We start from the raw sequence: 26,663 nt of genomic DNA, 5'->3' as shown, positions 1-26,663 counted from the left end.
AATTACTTCTTTAAGCATCATAACTATGTATTTACTTTGCTTAGGATGTTTGGATGGGATAAAATATATTGCCTGGTATACAAAAATTCAGTAATAAATTCAACATGATTTCCGCCCTGATTCAGAAAGGCTTGTGTCTAATTTTAAGCACTATATTCGACTTCAAAAGGATTACTCGTGCACTTAAAGTTGGGCCCGGGCTTACGGACCTGTCAGGAACCAGGGCCTGCAGCAGAGCTAGTCTCCAGGCAGCCTCATCAACACAGCTGGTCTGCAGCAGCTGCCTGATAGCCATGCAACCTGAATGACTGCCAAGCCAGCAGGCTGGCTTTTCAGCCAGCAACAGCAGCAGCTCCCTGGCTTCTCAACACTCATGCTCACCGCTGTGCCTGCTCCTGTTCCTGCTGCTCCTGCCTTGCACCCAGCCTTGCCTCTGTCCTGTCCCTGCCTTGATTCCCTCCTTGCCTGATACCCTGCTTGCTCCAGTTCCTGATCTCTGGTTTTAACCCCTGGCTCTGGCTCCTGACTACGGACTCTGACTCGACCACCTGGCTCTGGTATCCAGTTCCTGATCTCCGGTTTTGATCCTGACTCTGGCGACTGACTACGGCTCTGACTCCAGTCACTAGGCCTGCTGCCCACTCCAGCCACTAGGCTACAGCACCCTTGTCCTGGTCAGCTGAAAAGTACCTTACTGAGCCAGGGCTTCAGTGCCCACAAAACAGATGATAAAAACACTTGATCAAGAAAAGGGAACAGCCCAGTGTAATGGGTTCATCTTTTTGCTATACAGGGGAACACAACGCAGGTTTAGTCAAATTAGTAAAGCGGCAAGAATAGACATTTCTTCTCAAGAGAAGGCAGAAAACAAAGGATGGCATTTCAAAAGAACCTCATATGGCTCAGCAGATTTTCCTCAAAGGCCGTAGACTAAAGGACACTGTGCTGAATATTATGAAGTTCATAGAGGACCATTTTCTAGTTCAGTGAGTGACAATTACAAGAGAATTACAGATATTTAAATGGGGACATGGCACTCATATGTTCCAATTCTACTTCTTCCATCAGAAGCGGGGTGGAAATCTGGTTTTACTCAACGCTTTACACAATGGCCCACACTCTAATACCGAGGGGGAGTCCCCCACTTCCTCGCTTGCACTATTAGTCTGTCACTGTGCACAACACATGCAAATCCAAGAAAGCATTTCGATAAGTGATTTAATCAATAACCTGCATTCTTGTGAGGATGCTGCAGACTCCGCTGGCCTTGTGGACTGTTTCCCTGTTGTAAGAAAAGCGCTGCTCCTTTCACCATGAAAAAGCTCTCACTTAAGCTGGAAAACAAAAGACACAGGAAATCAACACAAGGAAAACATCAGCAAAACACTCTCAGGGTCAGGATACATTTAGATGGAAAGTCCCAAGCTTCAGACATTACAGGGTATAACGTGTGACATTACTACCCGGCAACTGCACTGCTTAAAAACTTGGGAGTTACATCTGGAGGGTATGTCATTTTTCAACAGGATTACAATGCTTGGAGTTATCTGCATGAGGTCTTACAGAGCTGGAAGTAAATTTCCATGTAATTATACAACATCATTTGATTATGAAACTCTACAAATTAAAAACAGCAATTGTAAGAACTCTACCACTAAGATGGTGTGGTGCTATGTAAAGTGCTGAACCAGTCATTATTCCCACGGCACACATTTCTTAGGAATGAAAAAAAAAAATCAAGAAACTGAAATTATACACAATTTTTTTAAGTTACAAGAGGGCTAAAAAAAAAATCCTTTCTAAATGAAAACTGTACAAGTCAAACAAAACTGCGTGGAAACCTCACAATCCATGCAACAGTAAAGAATTTTTTGCTTCCCGTGAGCCTGAGCCTGCAGTCCTCGTACATGTAAAACTTCCACTGACAGCAGGCCAGGCCCCAATATGTGCAAACGTGCCACTGTATTTTCCTAAGATTGAGAGGAACATGGATCTGAGAACATATCTAACAAAAACAGCAGTTACAGTATGAGTCAGCTCAAGTCTAATTACACGTTATCAGGATGTACTGGTGAGCATTTGCCATTTGTGTCAGTGTCCATTTCTAAAGTTAGCATTTCCCACAACACTGAAAATCAGTATCTACTAAGCTATTTTTTTGGTTACCGCAGTTACTGCTTACATTGCATTTCTTCAAAAGATCAAGACACCAAGCACTGATCTTTACAAGGCAGCCCCTTCATTTTAGACCCAAATTTGCCTCCATCTCATACCATAGAACCTGAAGTTCTCATCTTTCTTTATTATTGTCAATTATCTACTAAGCTAAAACACTGCATTCTGAGACTGGGACTGGAGGAAATGATTTACTATAGAAATCAACCCCACTCAGGTCAAAGCTCCCTGCACTATCTGCCCTATTTTTTTCCTTGGCCTCATTTTGGGTCTTTGTCCCTGGGGAGGAGCTCACACTCTACTGCTCAATTCTAAGCAAGGACTTCCAAGTGAAAGACATGGAATTATGGCATTCCACTTCTTCCCTCTCTGGAAACACAGCCATGTCTCCACCCCTTCTTTCCAGGTGCATGGGGGCTGCCCAGACCAGTTCAATTGGGTTGAAATCTTCATTTTTGATTGGTTTGAAAGTTAGTGAAAATTCTGTCACTTAAGGTTTCCAAGATTGTTTCTCAGAACAGTAAGTGAGATCCTTACTGCATGGTTATACTCTGAAAAGTGGCTGAAAACAGCATTTCTACATTTACGAGACTCCATATCACACTCGTTCAGTTTACTAGTAAAATAAAGTTTTTCCTAACTGCTAGTAATACAAATTGTGCCTGGGATCTGAAACTCAAGCTGTGATCTTTCTGACTTGCACACCACTAGGAAGAGATTCTGCAATTGGAATTTAGTTAATTCCATTCATCATGCGTGCACCACAGAAGAATCCAGCTCTCTCTCCCATACCTGCATTGGTTCTGCTGCACTAATGGGAGAGTAAAGCAGTAAAAAGGGTAGAGAGTTATATAAGAACAGCAGCACTAACATGAACAGCTCTGACTCCGAATATGTTCTGGGAGCAGATCTGCTGAGTAATGCACCACCTTTATAGTCATGCTTCTGACTGTAACTCATCTTCCTCCAGTTATACATAAGAGGAAAGAACAGTTAAAATAACCGACAAGCTAAATACTTGGCAGTGGTCCTGTCTTGAGAAACTTTGTCTCTGAATCAAATTCCTTTACACTTCCCTTTGGAAAATGGGAAATGGACACATACAGTATAATTTACCCCATATCAAACAATGACTGTGAAATCTCTATTTGAGACAAAGATAAACTGATGAAGACAGATTCTTTCCCCACGTTAGTAACCATAGCTCTGGGTGGGTCATCTTTGTCTGATATTTCCCTCTGCTGTAGTGATGGCAGTCAATCCATCTCTTACAATAAAGAGAAGAATTTCCAGTTGCAGGGAAATGAGAATGTTGCATTTAGGTTGGACATTAGGAAAAAGTTCCTAACTGTCAGGGTAGTTAAACACTGGAATAAATTGCCTAGGGAGGTTGTGGAATCTCCATCTCTGGAGATATTTAAGAGTAGGTTAGATAAATGTCTATCAGGGATGGTCTAGACAGTATTTGGTCCTGCCATGAGGGCAGGGGATTGGACTCGATGACCTCTCGAGGTCCCTTCCAGTACTAGAGTCTATGAATCTATGAATTATCTGATGTTTGTGAGATCATCCCGCATAACAGGACCAGTATGAAGTCACAGCAAAAGGGCAATCCGCTTGAGATGCTTTTTGTGGCCATGTACTCATCTACATGAACATGAAGGTGGAGAAGTCAAACAACTCATTGAACACAAGAAATGAAAAAAAAAAAAATCATGCACATTTCTCGGACAGTGGTCCCAACCTCACAAAAACCAGCTCTCTGAAAAGCAGACAGTGCATATTTCCCTACCACTAACTGCTCTCATGTCCCCACATCATCCTTTTCTACTGTGGATTTCAAATATCCAGTGACCCAGTACATCAGCATGTCAAAGCACCCCTTTGTGAAAGCTCTTATTTTCGGAGTTTTATTAACATGGGAATGCTGCCCAACGCTCTCCCAAAGACACACTCTAAGAACGTGGGCTTCTTGCAAAAGAGATTTTTCTGTACTTTCTAACATTTCATGCAACTGTTCCGGAATAACAAACGAAAACAAAAGAAAGAAAGAAAAAGAATATTCCAACTCATTCTATATTGGTTCTTAAAGAGGAGCACATTTTTAAATTATGTTATTTTGATAAAAGCAACAAAACTCATTTCCAGACCTCAGTTACCATTATCTCTGCAAGACACAGGATTTTTTAGGCGTTTCAGTAAAATATATCTTAAAAAAACCCACAAAACAAAAAACAATACCCCACCACCACCACCACCACCACACAACAAACCCTAACCTGCTGAGCCTGAGCAGCCCTGGCAATGCTCTAGTGAGCGACATTTGGTAGAATAAAAACAAATGGCATGTACATACTAATTTGGACTGGATTTCTTTGAACAGCAGAAGCACCGTGCTGGCCCAAGAGACAGGCAGAAGTCAGTAAAACCAAAAAGATTCATAACCAACTGTTAAACTCACATCCTTTTGCTTCTAAACCCTTGAAAAAAAAGGAAGAAAGCTAGACCGCATATTCTGTGAGGAGCAGAGAAATCTCTTGTCCGTTGATGCTACCCAGGAACTGGATGACTTTTAGAGAACACTGTGTCTTCCACTGATATCCTGGCTTGAAAAAGCACTTGTCCTAACATATCCTGATGAAAGAGGGCCATTCAAAGGGGAAAAAACAGCTGAAGCTTGTTTAATCACTTCCCTCCTACAGACTTTTTTTTTCCCTTGCACACTCTGGAAGCAACACAGCACATATCAGAAAATGCAAAGCAAAACAGCTGGGCTCCAAATAAACGCCAAATTCATTTGGACATCACTAGATAAAAAGTGTCACATTGACTGATGACTATTGGTTTTTAATAACCATACACTGCATACCAATATAGCAATGTAGCTATAAGAAAAGCATCAATTGAAGTCTTTCCTTGCTTACAGTATGGCTACCAAAGTTTGCTTCATTCTTTCACAGGGTGAAGCATGAGTAACTGAGATACTAGTAAAATGAAGCCTTTCAGACAGTTTAGTATTGTTGTTTGTTCGCAGCTGGTCACAACCAAAGTCACTGAAGAAGGCATCTTACAAATCCTTGACTAATTGTCCAGGGTTTTTCTATAGGCATGAACCATAATCACATGCTACATCTAGCAAGTACCACTGAGTTAACCAAAGGAAGAAAATGCTTCTGTACATTTTTTACCCTGCCTGCCCCACTCAACTAGGAAACACACCAGACAGAAAACAACCCTCTGCCCCCCCCCCCCCAAATTCTCACCAGTTCTGTCCCTTTCCAAGAGGAGTCACTTCAGACTCTGGACTTAGCGTGACCAGATGTCCCAATTTTATAGGGACAGTCCCAGTGTTTGGGTCTTTTTCTTACATAGGCTCCTATTACCCCCCACCCCTTGTCCCAATTTTTCATATTTGCTGTCTGGTCACCCTATCTGGACTAAATGCAATGCTTAGAGTCCAAGTGACATTTGAGGGGTAGGGAGGATTTTGAGGGTGTCAGGAAATTTGGGTTCTATACCCACCTCTGTCACTGACCTCCAGCATTTGACCTCAGGAAATTCACTCATCTCTCTGTGCCCCAGCTTCCCGGTCTGTTATTGGGCTATAAGAATATGACTCTGCTCACAGAGGTGCGAGGCGACATTCACTAGTGTCTGTAAAATGCATTGAGAGCCCCACAGTGAAGATGCTGCCATGTCATGTATTACAATTGGTAACCTTCTCCGTCAGGAAAGCAGGGGTTCTCTAGCCCTCATGGCAAAGAATCTTGTGACATGGTGGCCAGTATCCTGCTCTAAAGTCACAACATGGCAAATCCAGAGTAATTCCAGTGAGTTCAAGTCAGTAGACCTATTCCAGATCTACACCAGAAGGGGAGCCATATGTGTCCCATTGTTTACAAGTGTGAGGACTTGCACATCTAAGTTCTGTAGTTCCTCTGACATCGATGCTATTTTGCCCTCCTTGTATAGGGCCTTTATCCATATATCTCAAAGTATTTTACAAACTGGGTAAAGTAGGATCATCCCTATGTTGCGGGTGGGGAAACTGAGACACAGAGGACCAGTTGCTTAAACTACAGAAACAAAGCAACACAGTGCTTTTGCCCCAGTTTCTCCCGACTTACAGTCCTCGGCTCTAACCACTGACCCACACTATCAGTCACATTTTAAAGAAAAATATTTCCTGTTTGAAAAGTTACTCACAAGGACATGGCTGCAGACACGCTGCAATTACATTTCAGTTGTTTAAAGAGACAATGTGTGGTGCTTTCTGATCATTTCAAAACCTGTCTCCTATGGCCCCAAATATAAAAAAAGCAGTTTAAGTCTTTTTAAAATACTTGGTCTTTGACCTCATGACAAAACGCATGTTACTGAATGGGTGCTCACAGCTGGAAGCATAGCCCAATTGCATAACGTTCCCTGACATGCTTATTTTGACATCATGCCTCAGGCAGTGGTGCACAGCGGGCACAAAACCTGCATGCTTAGGGTATTTTAGTTCTGTTTTTTAATGGAAAAGCTCGTATACTGGTAATGGCTGTGCATTACAGGATATAGCACAACATCGTATCTTCAACTGCCTTCATCTCGGAGTAAATGTCCATACTCAGTAGAGAGATCATTTCATTCAGGAAGGATAGGCACCTCCAGGGTAGAAAGCAGCAGCTCCTTAACAGTTTAGGACAGGAAATAGAAAAACGTATCTACATGAAACTGCAGGAGGAATTTAAGATGGCAGAACGTAATCATCAGAGTTTACGTTTGCCCAGGATACTCTGACTCTTGCTAAAAGCGCCATGAGATCTTTAATGAACATAATGGTCAGGGACTTTGTTTTGCAGTCTCACTGCAATAAAGCATATTAGCATCACAGAGCCTGCTGGGGCATGATGAACTGATTATCACTGCATTTGCGGCTGATCACATCTAATAAGTACATTGAGGGCAGCTGGAGTTCAGATTCAGTTACTCAGAATTGTGGTCCAACTAGTCTCTAGAAGAATACTAGAAATTCTGAGTCTCAAACTTTATTTTCCCAATTTCTGAACTACTGCGGCAGACTTCCACATCTTCTGGCTAAGCATAACCATTATCCTCCTCGCAGGGACTGCATGCTCTGGCCACAGGAAATGGCGAGAGAGGATCTTTGTTCCACTGGATAGGAAACTTCAGGGGAGAAATCACACACAACTAACTTCCCAGCTCTTCGCTCACCCGGTCAGCAATTCTCTCCCATTGTTCTGTGTCCTGGCTGCAGCACCACTGAAGGAACTGCGCTCACTGAACCTCCCTCAAGTTAAGGTCTGTAAATGACGGATAATTGGCTATCTTATTTAGGGGGTCAGCTTCCGTGAAGGAGCCTGTATTCTGGATGTCCCTAACAGTTTCGGGGCCTCCTCCCAAATCTGAGCCCAGAGAAATTCCCTGGATGGTCTATTTCCATTTCAGTAAAACTTTTAATCATGGGCAATGGCTCCTCTATAGCCTCTGGCATGTACTTGCATAGCTTGGATAACCTTTTGCTCCACTCAAACTCTGTAACCAGGCCTTCCACAGGCACAAAGCCACGCCTTATTTCCAATGTACTATCTCTTTGTCAAAAATCAAGATTCTTAACTGCCTCCTCATCAATTTTAAGATGTGTATGTGTGCACGTGTGGGATAGGGGTGAAGGACATCAATTCTTTAGTGCTAGCCCACAGCCCAGCAGGGAGGCACACAGCCCTGATCCATTGAACAGACAATTCCCTATCCATTTGAACAGGTATGTGTCCTCCACACAGTCAAAACCATTTTCAGCAACCACTGATGCTGCAATCACTAGGCTGCTCCTAACCAGCAGGGAGAATAATGAGCACTTTCTCCATGTTCTCCAACAGCTCTGCCCCCCATTCCTTCCCCGCTCCCAGTTACCTGTGTATCAGCGAGCTCGCACCCTATCTCATCTAGCAATGACCATCTTAAGCTAGAGCTGCCGAACACCACAGAGGACGTCTGCCTCCTCTTTCAAAGGTTTCCAACAATAGGAGGACTTTACATGGTGTATTTGACAATATCTGGCCAAACCCAACCTTAGCATTCAGCAGTGCAGCTCCTGTTCCCGGCATGGGAATTGTGCCCCTGTGCGCCAGGGCAGAATTCATGCCATCATCTTTAGATGAAACAAATACACATTTCTTCCAATCCCACCTCCCACCCTGTTACACTTGAGAACACCCCACAGAATATCAAATCCCTATCTTCACATGCTCTTCTAGTCACCATTCCCAAGCTGATTAGTTCAAGGGAAATCGATTTCCAGGCTCTGCAGTTAAAAACACTTGCTTTGTAACTTTGCCTTTGGCAAAGGAGGCTCCAGCTATCTTTCCTTTTCTGTTCAGTCCAGTCATTGGCTCAGAAAAGTCAAAATATCTCAAGGCAATTCTGCAGCAAAATGTAATGTAGCCCTTTGCTTAGTTTCCCCAGTTGCACTCCCAGAAATGTGAGATACCACCTTTGCCCCCTTCACAGCACATTCACGGGACTGTTTCCAAATGGCTGAACCATATCACAAGTTAGTCTCTTACTGAAGTGGCCCATTAGCGAAGCCAGTTAAGGAGCAAACTTGCAGCCTTCTTGAAATATTGAAATACGAACAAAATATAAGGGGTGATTCAGGGAAGCAAGCATCAGGAAGATAAACATGTAGCAATACAGTTCCTGCTTCTTCAGCCAAGAGGACAATTGAAGTGCACTGACTGCTTGCTTTAGCCTGATATGAGATACATCAGCTAACACTTCCTGACCAAGACAGGGGCCTTTGGAAGGGGTTTTATGTGACACAATAGAACTGGTGGAAAATTAACTTTATAGCTACTCGTTTATGTTCCTGTAAAATCTGTTGAAATAGACATTAGAATCCTTTAAAGCAACAGCAGCTTCACTCTCCACTTTTCCTACTTTAACAAAGTGCATCATACATTTAAAATGTTTATTCGCTCTGCATAACACATACCATCAACTCAGTCATACAGAAAGCCTGGCATGCCCTTGCAAATAAAATAAAATGGAGTCTCCTTTATAAAGCTAGTTGATAGCACTGTAGTTCCCACTTCCTGCTTAAACACAATGTGTTATGGACTGACTCAGTACTGATGATCTGTATTGCTATGCAAAAGACCTGGTTAAATTTCCTGGACCAGAAGAAAAGGGAATGCTCAAGAGACTGATTTCAATCTGTGTTTTCTCCTTCACAAGTGAGATTCTACTATAGAAATACGGGCACTGCAAGATGTGCTAAACATCCACCATGGTTTGTTTTCACTCTCCAAATACAGGCACACCTGACCTCCTGCTGTGAACAGTGCACTACAAAGGGCTATTTCCTGCACACTCTTGCTAGAGCTCCCTCTAGAGGACATGCAGAATACTCAGACCTACACTTTGAAGAGTGGACCATAACTTGGATACCAAACTTGACACACATCTAAGGCCTGATTTTCAGAGTCACTGAGCACCCACACTCCCTCTGCAGGCAGTGGGAGCTGCTGGTGGTCAGCACCTCTAAACCCCCCCAAAACCTACATGTCTCAAATTGGGCACCCAGAAACCCAGGCACTTGAAATTCAGGGATATTTTGAAAATATGTTGTCTTAGTGCATTTCATTACCTGCTCCTGAGATGGTAAAGCTCTTCCCATCTCTTTGGCTGAACTAGAGATTGCTAAAGCAAGTCCTATCCACACCGCCTAAGCTGAAGACAGGTTGCTACAATGAAGGGGTCTAAGGTATGAGGGGTGCTCCAAACCAAAAGAAGCCATGCCCCAGACAGAACCCCCTGGAAATACACTCCTACATGCGCCAACCTGGCCACAATAGCCAAGGTTCTCTTTCCAAGCATGGACAATCCTGTACCCCAAGATCCAGTGTGTGCAGGGAACAGCAAGGCTCCCCAGCACCCCCATCAGCAATGCACATCAGATAATGCAAGAAACTTCCAGCCCTTTGGTGCATTTCAAGTCAAAAAGGGGACTAGTGAGCAAGAAATCTGGCAATCTTCACTCTAAATGTTTTTAACACTCCAGCAACAAAAGGAGTTTCTGAGCCTGTATTGTTTGGCTGAAAGGCGTAGGCTGCATTCACAGCACAAGAATGCTAAGAAGCATTTCAGACACTGTAGGCCATTCACAACGCCTGATACAAACTCTCTTTCAGCACAAAGAGGAAAAAGAAAAATGAAACCAATCATTAAACCCTCCAAAGCTTATTCCCCAGCATAAATGGACCTACAGTGATGTGTCTCAAGTCAGTCCAGTGTACCTCGAGATTGCTACATCATGCTTCACCCCAAATTCAACCGCAGACACCAGAGCCACTGGAGGGGGAAGAGCAAGGAAACACATTTACCACAGTGCTAAAGCGCCCCCATTTGGAGCAAATTAGTGTGTCTCATGCAGTCAATCTGTCCGTCCATTATGGACACAAAGGAATAGAGGTTACATTTTCAAAAGCATATACATCTCATTTTTCAAAATGACTTGGGCACTTAAGAGCCGGACTTACACTGAGACTTAGGGTACGTCTGCACTTCATTTAGACACCCGCGGCTGGCCCATGCTAGCTGACTCGAGCTCACGGGCTGGGGCTAAGGGGCTATTTAACTGTACTGTAGACGTTCAGACTCGGGCAAGAGCACAGGCTCTAGGACCCTGCGAGGTTGGAGGGTCCCAGAGCTTGACAGTTTACACCACAATTAAACAGCCCCGTGAGCCCAAGTCAAGGTGTCTAACTGCAGTGTAGACATACCCTATGGCCGAGTCAGGGTGTCTAGCTCCACTGTAAACACACCCTATGGCCCCTCAATCTCTTCTGAAAATTGGACTTAGGCACTATTGAAAATTTTACTGTGTTTTTAAAATGGCCAGCAAGAAGCTTATGAACTAGCTAAGCACTGTATTATTTCAAGAACTTCCTCCTGGTTCCTCCCCACACCCACAAACCACCACCACCAAATTCTGCCTAGATTGGCTTCCCTAGACCTCCCTGGCAACACACTCCCCTAGCTGCTCCTTTTGTCCTGCCTGTCTCCAGTGTTACCCTCCCAACTCTCCTCTGGACTCTATAGCTGGAGGATGCTCTTTCATGTGTGCTGACCCGGAGCTCTCTGGAAGTTCTTCATCACCTTCTTCTTTGAGGCAGCCTCCCTCCGCTCCTTAGTAAACAAGTGAGTCGTGGCACAGCTCATCGTGACTCAGTGCATTAAGATGCTCACAATACCTTGCAGCTATATGGCACCCTTCACCTGCAGATGGCAATAGGATTCACCCATGTTAATTAGGCCCCATAATCCTCCCTGGAGATGGGGTCACAGTCATTCCACAGAGGAGTCAAGCAAGGCACACTGGCAATTTAGTAAACTGGGCAGGATCATTCAGTGAGTCAATTACAGAGAAGGGAACTGAACCAAGGAGAGACCAGTTCCCTATATTAGTATGCAACACCTTGGCTTGTCTAAGGCCATACATCCGGCACTGCTCCGCCAAGCACATTCGGCCCTGCGGGATATCCCCTTGCTGGCCTCCCATTGCCTTCTGTGCCATATTCAGGCTCATCACTCTTGCCTCCAAGACCCTCCACAACTTAGAATCATAGAATATTAGGGTTAGAAGAGACCTCAGGCGGTATCTAGTCCAATCCCTCACTCAAAGCAGGACCAACACCAACTAAATCATCCCAGCCAGGGCTTTGTCAAGCCGGGCTTTAAAAATCTCTAAGGATGGAAATTCCACCACCTCCCTAGGAAACCCATTCCAGTGCTTCACCACCCTCCTATGAAATAGTATTTGCCAATATCCAATCTAGATCTCCCCCACTGCAACTTAAGACCAGTGCTCCTTGGTCTGTCATCTGCCACCACTGAAAATGGCCTACCTCCATCCTCTTTGGAACCCCCCTTCAGGTAACTGAAGGCTGCTATCAAATCCCCTCTCACTCTTCTCTTCTGTAGACTAAATAACTCCAGTTCCCTCAGCCTCTCCTCATAAGTCAGGTGCCCACACCCCCTAATCATTTTCGTTGGCCCTCCACTGGACTCTCTCTAATTTGTCCACAATCCTATCTGTAGTGGGGTGAACCAAAACTGGACGCAGTACTCCAGATGTGGCTCACCAGTGCCGAATAGAGGGGAAAATCATAACACCCCATCTGCTGGCAATCTCCATCTAACTACAGCCCAGAAGCATCTTGGCCTTCTCGACAACAAAGGGCACACGTGACTCATCATACGCTTCCTGTGCTCATCCACTTACCCCAGGTCCTTTATGCAGAATCCTGCTTAGCCAGTCAGTCCCAGCCTCAGCATGCATGGGAATTCTCCTCCTAATACAAAGAACTCGCACTTTCCTTGTTAACTACTATCAATCTTTGGCCTGAATCTTCAAATTTGTTAGTCACATCCCTACCGTTCATCAATCTACCTCTCCCCCGCTTAGTGTCATCCTGCCGAACTTTGCTGAAGTGCAATAATCCATCATCCAAATCATAATAAAAATGTGAACAAAACCGCCCAAACGACCCTTGGGGGGGCGGCCATCCCGGCTTGAATCACTAAGCTTGCCAATTAGACACGAGCCGCGGATGCATACCGTGACAAACAGCAGCTTCTATCACACCTTATAGTCCATTCAGCAATCCATATATTTAACTTGGCAAAAGCTTTAGCATCAAAAGCTTTTGCTAAAGTCAAGATATATTACATCCACCAACTTTTTCCCTCATATCCCAGAGCCAGTACCTCACCCCTCGTGAGAGCAATCAGATTGGCACATGGACTTGCCCTGTGAATCCATGTGACTGATCCTGATCACCTTCCTCCTCAACTCCCCTACCGCAACTTCCTCCACATGCCCACACCTCAACAACCTCACCCCACTTTGTCCTCCTCCCCATACTTGCCTTTAATGCAGCCTTCGCCAGCTTCCACCTCTCAAACACATGTGCAAATAAAACCAGATATGTAGAGTATAAGAACACATCAGTACAAGTATATATCTCTTGACGTAAAGGTTTAACAAAGTTCTTGAGCCTTGGCTTCACTGACCAGAGGACGCAATCATGGACAGATACTTTCAAATCTTGAGGGAGGAAGTTCGTCGTGCTGTTAGTTTTGGTATTGTTTCACCTCGGTCTGAAGTGACCGAAACGGCACACAGGTTCTCTCCAATCTCTCAATACAGGGCTTAATCAGTCAAAATTGTCCTACTAGGATAGATAAGGCGACGGTTAGGCTCATGGCTTTTTTCTTATTTGCAAATGTCATTTGGCTGGAAGATTCAATTGTTATTTGCTGAAAGGATTTACTTGGACTGATACTAGGCGAAGGTTATCGCCAGTGTCAGTACGCTGAGGACCCGTCCACTTCCATCTAAATTACAAAGTAATTTACTGTTTTCTCCTCTTAATAAACTTTTCTGTCTTATAACCATTGTTTTTTATTCGTTGTGAGACCCCAGTGGACGCGGTCTGGATGTCACCAGGGAACTGGTGGGGAGAAAGGAGGGAAGGGAGAGAAGAGGTAATCTCTCTGTGTCAGATACTCTCTCTCAAGGAAGAGTCTTGGGAAGGGAAAGAGAAGGAGGGAGGAGTGAATTTTCCTCTCTGTTTAAAGACTTTCTAGAGTTTTGAATCAACAAGTGATTTTCCAGAGTACCCAGGGCGGAAAGCCTGGGAGAGGCATAACGGTGGGGGAAAGGGTTTACTTCCTGTGGTAAATGAGAGGGTCTGGGTCTTGGGGTTCCCCGGGCAAGGTTTTGGGGGGACCAGAGTGTACCAGGCACTGGAATTCCTGGTTGGTGGCAGCGCTACAGGTTCTAAGCTAGTAATCAAGCTTAGAGGAATTCATGCTGGTACCCCATCTTTTGGACGCTAAGGTTCAGGGTGGAGGTTTATACCATGACAACTTTTCTTCCAGGAGGCCAACAGGTAGTGGCATAGTCTTACTGGCCTCACTCTCAGCCTTCCTCCAGACCTCTCCCTGGGGTTGTCATCCCTTCCCACTGTTCTTGTCTTAACTCACTGGCTGTAAGCTCTCTGGGGCAGGGTCTCTGCCCCCATCTGCACTGTATAGAATGTACAACGATAGCGCTATGTAAGGAAAAAACAATAACCATCCTTCAGGCAGACCTGACTAGCCTCCCTGTCAGCCTCAATGCAGACATCACTCTCCTCCTGCTTTACAGGAGAACCTCACCCTGAATCATTCACAGGGAGAAGCATTGCTGGCCAGGTGCAATGCCAGCAACCTCAGAGGGATTAGAGAAGTGACTCCAAAAATCCAGCTCCCAGCCCCATCAGTGACCCAGGGCTCTGTGCTCCAGCTCTGTCCCTTTTACTCCCAGAGGAGCGGCAAGCGCAGCAAAGCTGGCACAATCAGCTCCTAGCAGGAAGGGGCAGCTTGGGTTGCTCCCCCAGGCAATGAAGGAGCAGCTTTGGTAGGCCCCTCAAGCTAGAATTGTATCTGAATACAAGGAAGGGAAGGCGGAAAAATATTTGGGATCCCAAGACAGACACAAAAATAAGCTAGCAGAGCGACTACAAAAGGCTAGAGAAGAGCAAATGCTAAGAATCCCCAGTAATTTGGAGGATGAAAAGCCAAACAAAATTATAGACTGTTTTACAAGAAAAGAAAAACTGTGCATGGTGCCCATCCCATTAATAACACAGTTCAAAAAGGCAAGAGGCCCATCACAGCATCAGGCAAGTATGCAACAGACTTGGAACAAATGTTTTAAATTGCAATTACCATTTCTGAGCTTCCCGCTGAAAAATGACGTCATTTGTGACACCAGCTGTCTCAGAGTCCAGTGTCAGATATTTTAAAAGAGTCTCTGCTTGTATTAGTGCCACTAAACAATAATAAACACTTATACTTTTTGATACATTAACCCTTAAGATGACATTTCATCCTATGACCACAAGCACCAAAGCGTTCATTTGTCTGGCCGTCTGCAAAACGCCAGCATTCTAGCATGGGTGTGAACACAGAATGGGGAAAGGGGACTTCAGAGTCCCATGTCCAATGTTTCAGCCACAAGATCATCCTTTCCTAACCATCCAACAATTCAGAATAGACCTGTATGGTTTTGCCTCTTGCAGCTGTCTTAACTGCTACCCACTTGCTTATATTGCTAGGTACGCAGGCCGGCGCTTCCATTTAGGCGGCCCAGGCAATTGCCTAGGGCACCAGGATTATTGGGGGGTGGCATTTTGCCGGGGGGGGGGGGGGGCCCGCAGGTGGCTCCAGTGGACCTGCTCGCATCTTAGCCTGCGGAGCGGTCCCCTGGTCCCCAGCGGCTCCACGAGCTCCGCAGCACAGCTGTGTCAGCTCCACCAAGCTTGGACCAGTGGACGCCCCAGGAATGCTTGACGGCAGCTCCACCGGACCCACGGTGCGTGCGGCGAAATTGGCCGTGCGCCTGTGGTGCTAAAAATATAGCGCCGGTCCTATAGGTACGTAGGTGCAAAAACCACCGCCCCCCCACCCCCCCCAGTGCTGTCCCTTGCATGGTATCACAGTCCAGACTGATCTGAAGAGATCCTGGATACAAAGTGGCAGCACATCTATTGGAAGAGGTTAAACAAAACAAAGCAAAGATGCACTGGTGGTCTGTAGCGAGCCAGCTAGTCACATGGTGCTGGCTTTCCTCCTCATTTCCAGCTCCAGAAGGCATTAAAAGAACTGAAAAAACATTCAATGCTTTCCTAGTGTTATGCCATGTAGGCAATTGCTATAGAGATGCTGCGGGGTTATGTGAGGGGAGGAAGACCACACAACTGGGAATGGCAGGGGAGGTGTTCATGAGCAAAACTCTGTTACACTGCTCCCTGCTAGAGAACAGTTTGGAAGGCTTGGCCTAGCAGATAGTGCTGTGTGTTAGTACCTCAGAGTGAATCTCAGGAATGCTGCTCCTCAGGCAAGAGCGAAGTCTGCTCCTCTCTCAGCCAAGCTGCCAGCATACTGACCAATCTGCCTCCATTCCGTTCCCAAACTCATTATTTTAAACCTTTAAACTATTTTATTTGTCACCCCAGCTCACCTGCCCTTTGCCAGGGGCTCCCAACATCACACCCCATAACCACTGGGAAGGGGAGGCTGGGTGGCCGAGCACAGGAAGGTGAACAGTAATTTCCAGGATTAAGAAACAAGATCACAAATGGAATGAGCAGTGGTCAGCTACCACACAGACTGACAACAGTGCAGAGAGTGATTGAAAACCCCAGCAACGCCAGCAGTGCATCTGCCCAGAAAATGCAGAGCTGATGGGTTTTAGAACGATTCCAAAAAAGGCAGCAGAGACCAGGGCGTATTTGACACATCAGTGATGTGTACAAAATAAACCCATCAAAACCATGCAGAGTAACTGAGCAAAAGCCAAAAAGCCTCTCATCTAGATCATCCCAGGCCAGCACACTCCCTAGTGCAGTGGTTCTCAAACTTTTGCACTGGTGACCCCTTTCACTTAGAAAGCCTCTGAGTGCGACCCCCTTATAAATTAAAAACACTTTTTAATATATTTAACACCATTATGAATGCAAGAGGCAAAGTGGGGGTTGGGGTGGAGGCTGACAGCTTGTGACCCCCCACGTAACAACCTCATGACCCCCTGAGGAGTCACGACCCCCGGTTTGAGAACGCCTACCCCAGTGGCTATTTTCTGTCACTCGCACAGACACTAATCCCACAGCAGGTGTCTTTGCTAGCGATTTTTACAATGTGGATTTCTACAGGAAAAAAGCAAAAATGAGCTGCTATGATTGTAGCAGTTCTGTCAACGGTAAAACGGACAGTAAACAGCAACCGTAACAGGGTGTTCTTCTTTTGACTGTATGTGGATGCTCACAACCCTACAAACCAACACTGCTGGAGCGTCTCAAGCTGCCCAACAGCTCTCCTGAAGGGGTACAACCAGGCTTACGGTATCAACGACTCAAAAGGAAAGTTCTTTCCTACCACCACCACCTGCCCGTCCCTGTTCTTTTATTAGTTGTCCCCCGTAATCAGTGGGCTTCTGTGGTCCTGTGGGTCCTCCCCTTAGGCTGGGGGGGATCCTAAGCCCGCCCACTTCCCGGAAACCCAATAGATACCACCACCACCTGAGTTCTGCACTATCTATCATTAAAACACTCTAACTTTATCCATCCCCACTCAGTCGCTTCCTGTGTACCACAGCACTTACCAGCATACTCCCTGACCGTGGTCTTAATCCCACAAGGGGCTCGAACACCATGCACCCTATTGAACAGTACATACAGCATCTTCAGGATCAAGCCCTAGAGGAGAGAATCAGCTACAGACAGGGCATTGTCTGCGAAGTCTCTTTGCCTTTGGAACCAGCCGGCCAATACGTACTGCCCAAATCTGTTCACCTCCTAGGCTTGCTGCAAACACTATTTGCTAAGTCTCTGGGGGAAGCCATAGGGTTTGTGGGTCAGGGCATACTTTATGCTCCAAATTATAGGTAGTTTACACAGATTTACTTTTGTTGAAGGGGAGCACAGTAATGGATTTCTGTGCGGACTGTGATTCTAATGAACTGGGGGCGGGGGGGCGAGCATAGCAGAGAGGTGTCTTTTTTTGTATTTAAGTGTGAATAACTAAATGGATGCAGTTTGCTTCCTTTTAGCATTTCATTCCTGTTAAAGGTAGGGCCTGACTGGTCTGTTTCACTTTCTGATCCCATGCACTAGCATGGTGCTGTTGTTTTGCTGTTTCAGAGGCAGCAGAGGGATTTTGAAATCTTGTCTAAAGAAAAAAAACCAGCAATGCCCTTTTCATTTAAATTAAACAAAATCCATGAAGACTCCTTGTCTGGATTAGGTTTTCTACACCTGTTTTTTAAAACACTATTTCTTAAGACAAACGTGCCGACCAAGCCTAGAAACAGGTTCTAGCTCAGAGCTTTTTTTTAAAAATGGTGACCATACTTTTTGTTGCAGGGACAGGCTTCATGAAAGCAGTGAGCTTGTAGGAGGAGTCTGAAGCCACGCACCACCTTCCCTACACACGCCACACCTGGTGTCTGAATACCAGGTCTCTGGGCTGGCAATGGAGTGGCAGCCTGCAGCCTCCTGCTGAGACTCTGCCCGCATCTATAGAACCACACAGCGTTGCTCAGCGGCGAGCAGGCACCGACGAAGACGTCACCTTCCCTGCTGTTGTTTAAGCCGGGGCTTTTTCCTGCTCCACATTTTTCAAATGTTCCTGCACCAGACAGTGTGGAATGTAAAGCTCTAATTATAACTTTGCCAGTTTCCAAGGCCACACCCACAGGGCAGACAGTTACAAATGGTCAGGGCCTGAGAACTCATTTCCCCATTGTACGATGCACGCTAAGACAGGCGGCTGCAGCCTTGTCAGGATATGATTCAGCATCCTGTTTTGAACATTTAATACACTCTTCAACTTCTGCCTCTGGAGCTCCCACCGACTCGCTTTAAGGCAATAAATAGTGGACAAGAACACAGTGAGGCTACTGTCTTCCCAAATAAATGCGCAAGACAGGCACCCTGACTTCCCGAGCCCCAACATCCTCCCCAGCCCAAAGACCCAGAGTCAGTCAGGTCTGTTGTTAAAATACAACTAGTGTATTCTCCCCTCCCTCACTGCATGCACACAATTCCTTATACACTTAAAGGGATGTCTGTCAGGCAGTTTGAATAAAACAATTACATTTAAAAAGGTGAGCGGGTGGGTGGGGGGGTTATAAAAATATTGAAAGATACACTTGTATGCACAGAAGTCAAGTTTGTATATAAACACCCCTGTGTTGTGCTAGGATCTAAACACAGCACAAGACTAGCAGGGGAGAACAAGCTGAAACTAAGCAGGTTTTTTTCACTACCAGAGTTAAGTGAAGTGCAAAATGTAAACAAATAGCAGAATGGAGACCAGTAAATTGGATTTTTAAAGTTCTTTGAGTTTCAATTACTTAAGGTATTATTGGTATCATGGGGAAGAATTTTGTAAACATGATTTTAATTTAATCACTTCCCTGTTTATGCATGAGATTTTATACCCATGCAAGCTGGGAGAATATGCTTGTAAGAAACTTACTTGCAGTAATTTTTTCTGCTGTTGATTACAGAGTAGTTTGATGACTTCTGTAAATCAAAAGATTCCATCAGACACACAAAGCCAAAGTACAGAAGGAGTCAAATTCACCCCAGTGTAACTCCATTGCCTTCAGTGGTTTCCAAACCACAACCAAAAATAACTTTCTTTTATTAAACAACAACAAAAGCAAGTGTTCAGCTAGTTATTAACCAATATGGTCTCTTAAAGCAGAGCATGTTCATTTCTGACCAGGGTAACCCACTGGGATAGTGAGTGCTCAGCTATTTAAATCACTGAAAGGCAAAGACAGGGGAAGCAATGCTACTTCCTCACTACATTTTGAAAGACAGATCAACTAATGCTAGCTTCAGAGGTGATAAAAAGTCCTATAAATGAGACAGCTGACAGGTAATGAATTAAAGCAATAATTCTTAACACATATACGTCACTTTGCATCTCAGAGTGTTTTACAAAGATGAGAAAGTATTCTCTCTCATTTTACAGATGGGTAAATGAGACTCAGATAGGGGTCACAGAGTGAGTCAGTAGCAGAGCTGGGAGAGGGGAGGGAAGAACTCAGGTCTTTCTAGTCCCTGTCCTGTTCTCTGTCAACTGAACCACACTGTCAGCAATGTGCAGCATTTCACTGGTAAAGATACTCTATTGCACACTCAACTAAAGTCATCCTGAACAGCGGTTTGTACTGTAGACACAATACAGGCTACAGGAGTTCTTCAAAGGCTCCATGGGTAGATAAGGGCCCAATCCTGCAAACCTTTATTTACACATCAAACCGCATTTGCAGAATCTGCCCCGTAACTGTTATTTTAAAAAGCTCTAAGAACCCAGTCCTGCAGGCTCGGAAATGCAGGATTGGGTCATAAATGTTTCATATAATGTTCTTTTAAAAAAAGTGGCAGCGTATTTCCCTGCCTGCCCCTTCTCCTCGCTCCCAGAAGCACCAGTTCCTCAGTGTTTACAACTTCGGAGCTATCTTCCCCCAAAGGCACATTCTTCCAGGCAGAATCCTCTGCCATGCTGTGGACAAATTTAATTTGCATTTTTATTGCTTTAGCTTTCTAATCTTCTGCCTCTACCAAAGTAGAGCAGCTAGCCTCAGAGCTCCATCACCAGCACAGCCGACAAAGAGAACAGAGACCCATGCAGCTCTACCCCTTCTCCCAAGGGCACTCCATAAAAGCACCGCATCCGGTTTACTGTTTGATACAGACATGGGAGGTGCCCATGTGTGCTCGAGATAACTGGAACAGGAGGAGGGCAGAGGATCCAAGCCCATTTACAGGTCTGTTTCAGAGTTGCCCACTGGGAGACCTGTCTTTGGTCTACCTTTACTTCCATGCCCAGTGCCATCCCAACACAATTCCTGTATGTAGCCATCAGGCTCGGTGGAATCTCAAACAGCCACGTGGCTCTTAAAAGGAGTTGTGGGGCTGCAGAAGCATCGCATAACCATTTCAGACACAGCTCCTACCCCTCAGTCTGTGAAGAAGCCAAGACACAATGCAGAGACTGCTTTGAGATAGACCTGCAGAAACGCAGGGACTTAGGACTGGAAGGGACCTCCTGGGTCATAAAGTCCAGTGTCTACTACAGCAGGGACACAATGCCATCCAAGACCTTATCAAGCACCCTTTGAAAACTACTTAGGTTGTTTGCACCCAACTCCTCCTACTGGGAGGCTGATCCAAAACCTCCCTCCTCTGAACCTTCTGCTCATTTCCAGCCTAAATTCATTCACGGCCAGTTTATACCCATTTGCTCTTGTAACACCACAGTCCTTCAGCTTAAATTGATCGTCCCCTTCCCTGGTGTTTACCACCTGGTGTATTAATAGAGCACAACAAGGTCCCCTCTCAGCCTTTGTTTTGCTGCACACTGAGCATGGGGTGAGTTAAACTGTGGCAGTCTAACCCACATGAGCATGACCATGTTACTGTGCTAGCGGGTAGTGGGGTGTCCTTCTGGCCCCTCCAAGGCTGAGGTGCCCCACAATGACCCTAGCTTGCTCAATGCAGAGTGGAGCTACCTCCTAGAGTTGTCTTTAATGTTGTCAGACAAAACCAATTCTTTCAAGAGAGACCTTCAGACCAGATCAGAGGTCTGGATAGGTATCCCCTAGACCTCAATGCATCATGGCTCTAACGTCATTCTATGTGCAGGCAATCAGCGTCTGAAGGCACCCACGCATTGTCTCTCTTCAACCACATTCAGAATGTGATTGAAAACCCTGTAATTGTGAGCATTATGGAATGACTGGATAAACAAACTTACTGTATATTTGTAATTAAGACAGTGATTATCTGGATGTATTGGCCGAGTGTATTTGAGCAATAGCCAACATTCATAATGGGACTGGCTAGGTGTGAAACATTCTCCTTGACTTAGGACAAGACAACCTATCATCATGGATGATAAAAAGGAATAGGTGAAGTGTAATCAGATTAATTATCTACATTACAGGATTCGCTTTATGACTCTCCAAGTGACACACTCTCCCAGTTGTCATGTCACAACAGGGTAAATTCTAGTTTTGAAGTTAAATGAGTTGTACCAAGAAAAAACTAACCATGTCCTCCTTGCCTTTACTGAGGGTGCTTCAGTGTAACAGAGCAGAATCTGGCTCTAAAGCCACCTGACTTTCAGAGATCTTGAGCACCCATTACTTGGCCGCTGAAGTCAACTGACCTGTTCCTGAAAAATCTTATGCAAAAACTCTAAGCATCTCAGTAGTCCCATTAACTTAATGAACTCACTTGTGGTTAAAGGTGAGCACACAAGTCTTTTCAGGACCCTGTGGGTGTATAGCATCTCTGAAAAAAATCAAATCACAAATGCCCTGTGACCAGGACAGATACAAGAAACAAGATTCAGCAACCATGGCAACCCTAAAGACAGAATTACACACAGCAATTTGAGACCTTACCAAGGTATCATAGGCATTGAATCAAATTCATACAAGGGTTGGCAACTCCCTCTGCCTGCACTGGGGCTTGTCTTTACATATCTGATGGCAAAAAATAGCTTACAGGAATTTACCCAGGAAAACATGAGTATCCTAGCATATCTCCGTTGCTACAGTGATCAAATCCTCAACCTCAGACACCTTCCAAGATCCATGGGTCCTACACATGCTTATTACAACATGTGGTATACCTCATCCAGTGCACTCACTGCCCCAATAACAACTAAGTGGCTGAAACCAGACAATCAGTACACTCTGAAATGAATGCACACAGGAAAGTGATAAAAGACAAAAACAACCTATCACCTGTGAGTGAGCGCACACTTTTCACAAAGCGATCACTCTACAGCTGATCTCTCAGTCCTCATCCTCAAAGGAAACCTGCATAACACTTTCAAAAGATGAGCTGGGAACTTAAATTCATTACTCTGTTAGGCACTAAAAGTCATGGACTGAACAGAGACACTGGATTTATGATTTATTACAGCAAACTGTAACCCACTAACCTCCCCATTTTTTGTCCGCCACTCCACCTTGAATGGTCCCTTACAATATGTGCTAACTATCTATGCTAAACAATCTGTTCCATCTTGTATTTAGCTGTGACAGAAGTTGGTTCAATAAAATATATGACCTCACCCACCTTGTCTCTCTAATATCCTGGGCCTAAGACAGCTACAACAACACTGCATACGTGGGGCTGTCATGTAATTCCAAAGAGGAGTCAGAGGTGCAGCAGCTGGCCCTTTGTGACAGGGGCCGTCAGAACCTTCAGCAATTCTAGAAGGAGCCTGATGGTATGATCACACTGAGTCAACTGTCCTACCACAAATGAAAATTCTGGGACTTTCTGCAGCAAGTTTATGAAAAGTTTCTGAAAAAGCCATAAATGTGTAATATCTGATAAATCCTGTGTCAGGGAAATTCACCCACACTGGCAGACAAATGGACTTTATGTTCCAACAGCTCTTCCTTTTTCTGACTTCTAGGATCCTATGAGGTCTTTTAAGTCAAGCACTACCAAACCCTATGCCCACCACAAGTGACAGAGCACTGCTGTCATGTCAGTCTCTCTCAGTCCAGGATCTCAAAGTTAAGACAAAAGTATCTCACTGCCACACCAATCAATGCCTGCATTTCCTGCAGCAAACACAACCCAGGCTTTTGACTGCTTTTGCAGCAAAACAACAATGAAGCTGAACAACTCTGCCACCCTATGGGCACAAGGTAGAGTCTCAGTAAATCCCTCTACAGAAGGCACTTTATGAAGACAAACTTCTGTGCAGAGGGTTACAATCCATTTTTAAATTTGATTTCATAGGCCATGGTGCCACATAAACTCCCCTCAATCCTCATCACAGCTCCCACTCATCACAGCAAGAGGGCTGGACAAAGATCAAGGGTAGCAACTAATTATTATGCCTCAGTCCTGCAAATATACATACAAGTAGCCCCATTATGCTCTGAGAGGTTGAGGAATCAGACCTTAGTTCGTAAAGTTACTGCTGTTCGCAGCATCACTCAGTGAAAAAAAATTACACAACCCCCTTTCAAGACTGGTATTAATCTCCCCTTTTGTTTATTTGGCCGCTGGCGAGTCCAAATGCCTGACTTGTGCCTATATATCCAGAGGCCCTGAGTTGAATGAGACCATGCACACTTCTCAGAGCTGCTTCAGGCTGCCTTAGGGTTTGGTTACACTGGAGCTGGAAGGTGTGAATTCCAGCTCAAGAGACATACCCACACTAGCTCTAATCAGGCTTACATACTAAAAACAGAAGTGTAGCCATGGTGGTGCGAGTGGTAGGAAGAGCTAGCCGACCCCAGTACGATCCTGTCCAGTACCCTAGGTACGTACTCAGAACGGTTAGCCTCTCCGGCCGTTTGCCCACCACAGCTACATTTCTATTTTGGTGCAATCGCTCGATCAGAGCTAGCATGGGTGTGACTCCTTGAGCTGGAATTTACGCCTTCTAACTCCACCAATCCTAAACCTGAAACAGCTTTGAGAAGCGTGCACCATCTCATTCAGTTCAGTGTGACGTTAGCTGTGAAACTTAATAAAGAGGCTTTATGGCTATATTTTTAAGTAATGCAGGTGATCCGTTGAACTCATAATTAAAACTTCCAGATCCAGCACAGACATACCCTGAGGCAGCATTACATCAGGCTACATTCAGAAGGTTCTTTGTGACCATATTGGTTAGATACTTGATACTTTTTTGCAAATGAAATTTTGCATTCTGCAGAATCGCCATCTGTCATGATGACCAGATAATATATCAAGCAGGCTGAAACCAGTCGTCTGACACACCTTCGTTAGAACTCTGCTGCCCTGTGTCTACGCGGACCAGTTACTTATGCACCTATGATTGCAGCTTTCAGCAAAGGGACATTTTATAGACATGAATTAGTTCCCATGACCCTCCTGGTAGGTTACCTATTCTTTGTTTTACAACAGGGTAAACAAAAGCACAGCAAGATCAAGGCACGGGCCCAGGGCCGTGGTAAATCAATGACAATCTTTCCATTGACTTCAGCGGGTGCTAAATATGGCCCCAAGTCACACGGTGCAGGGGCTCTCAACCTCTTTCTTTCTGAGGCCCCCAAAACATGCTATAAAAACTCCATGCCCACCTGCGCCACAACAACTGGTTTTCAGCAGATGCAGTAGATTAAAAGCCAGGGCCGGCATTAGTGGGTAGGAAACAGGGCAATTGCCCAGGGCCCCATGCCACCGGGGACCCCACAAAGCTAAGTTGCTCAGGCTTCGGCTTTCAGACCCGAGCCGCAGGGCTTGGGCTTTCTGCCCCGGGCCCCAGCGAGCCTAATTCCAGCCCTGCTCTCTGGTCTGTTTTGCAGAACCCTGAAACCTGCTCCCAGAACCCTGATTGCGAACCACTGACGTAGTGAATAAGTGGCAGAGCTGGGAGTAGAACCAGGAGTCCTGAACTCTCCTTGAACTTCTAGACACCACTGCCACTACAGAATAAGGATTGAGAAATAAAAATTAAAAATTGTAATCAGAACTTACAGACCAGAGAGTCCTGCTTAGCAAAATCAAATGCACAGTGCCTCTGATGTATAGTCAGTCTTGTAACTCAAGTCAAATCATTTCTGAGCCAAACAACAAAGGCTGTAAAACAGCTGCTTGCTGCTTACCTCACCTGTTTATAGAGAAGACTTGGCTTTCTAACTTCACTTTGTGCAGAATGAAAAGAGTTCATTCCTCAAAACCCCAACCATTGCCAAAATCAGAAAATTATACAGGTTCCAAATTAGAACAGGTTCTATCCCAGCCCCAAAACATAGCTATGCAGCTGCTGGAATCCGCTGGCGTATCGGGTTGTAAAGAGAAATCAAACTTCCAACAGTGTGCAACAGAGACACACCATGCAATATCCCATAAACTCAGTGTGCCTGAAGTTATAAAAAAAGCAATGACAAATGGCAAACAGAAAAGAAAACCAACCAACTGCCTAAATGGACATTAAAACTGGGCCAAGGAGAAAAGAAAATTAAAAGAACAAGCATGCTAAGATACTGCAGAGTTTCTAAGCCTTTCCCTTCAGACAGCTACGTTTGGAGATTGTGGGGCATCAACTGATTCTGCACATGAAAGCCCTCTCCCATCTCCTCTGGGTTACTTACCTCAGCCCTCTCTTCGCTTCTATCTTTTGTTCCTTTCCTTTTCCCCTCCTCACTTGATAACAACAACTTCTTATTTCCAACATGAAATGAATTCAATCCTTGACTGTTAAACAGTCAAAAGCGAACAGAGGATGGCTCCATTTCCACCATTTCTCCACCCCCCTCCAAAAAGGGCATAGAAGACGCCCAAACCATTAGAGACAAGACACATTAAGATAATAAGCAGTGTGGATGAATTTTATAAACAATTTTCCACTTTTTGCCTGACAAGAAAATTAAACCTCATTTTAGTTTTTAAATGTTAAATGCCAAGATCAAAAATAAAATAAATGAGAGAGCTCAGTGATCAGGCCTCAGCTCACTACAGGCCCTCAGGTCTACACAGGAGCAAGAATCTGCCTGCCCAAAGCTCATTGTGGGATCAGGACCTAGGAAATCACATGGCAGAAGTTCAACAGTGCTGGAAACAATGTTTAGAACAGCATGAATTAAATGGTTCTGCTCACCTCAGGTTTAATTTGCGATCCTCATCACTGCCAACCTCCAGCTAAGGAGGGAAAAGAGGGATAGAGAACGTGTTATGCACTGGCTGTTTCCACCTTATCATCAAAAATTCCTCACACTTTTTAAAACTATGATTTTTTTTCAATGTCCACAGAAACATCGTGCTATCCAGCCACATAAAATATCCCCACCCACCATTTCACCCGGTTCAGGATGTCACAGGGAGTTTAAAACCATTAAGTACCACTCCTGCCAG

At 45.0% G+C, this 26,663-nt stretch overlaps 1 protein-coding gene across 4 annotated transcripts in view; it reads right to left on the bottom strand.

Moving 5' to 3' along the window:
* Positions 1–26,446, bottom strand: part of SSH1 (slingshot protein phosphatase 1) — a 48,221-nt gene extending 21,775 nt beyond the window's left edge. The window contains exons 1-2 of one of the 4 annotated variants that reach the window (XM_075059910.1): positions 26,410–26,446; positions 1,232–1,334 (exon numbers count right to left, since the gene is read on the bottom strand). In XM_075059910.1, the coding sequence (XP_074916011.1) occupies positions 1,232–1,315 (84 nt within the window). In that variant the 5' untranslated portion in view covers positions 1,316–1,334; positions 26,410–26,446. Of the gene's footprint in view, positions 1–1,230; positions 1,335–4,531; positions 4,651–26,409 lie in introns of those variants that run through there. The other 3 variants (XM_032805401.2, XM_075059909.1, XM_032805404.2) reach the window with 3 other exon arrangements.
* Positions 26,447–26,663: the final 217 nt, after the last annotated feature.

This window comes from Chelonoidis abingdonii, chromosome 22, assembly GCF_003597395.2.
Source record: "Chelonoidis abingdonii isolate Lonesome George chromosome 22, CheloAbing_2.0, whole genome shotgun sequence".
NCBI lineage: Eukaryota > Metazoa > Chordata > Testudines > Testudinidae > Chelonoidis > Chelonoidis abingdonii.
The sequence above is the reverse complement of the archived record's forward strand: the minus strand, read 5'-3'. Positions and strand labels throughout refer to the sequence as shown.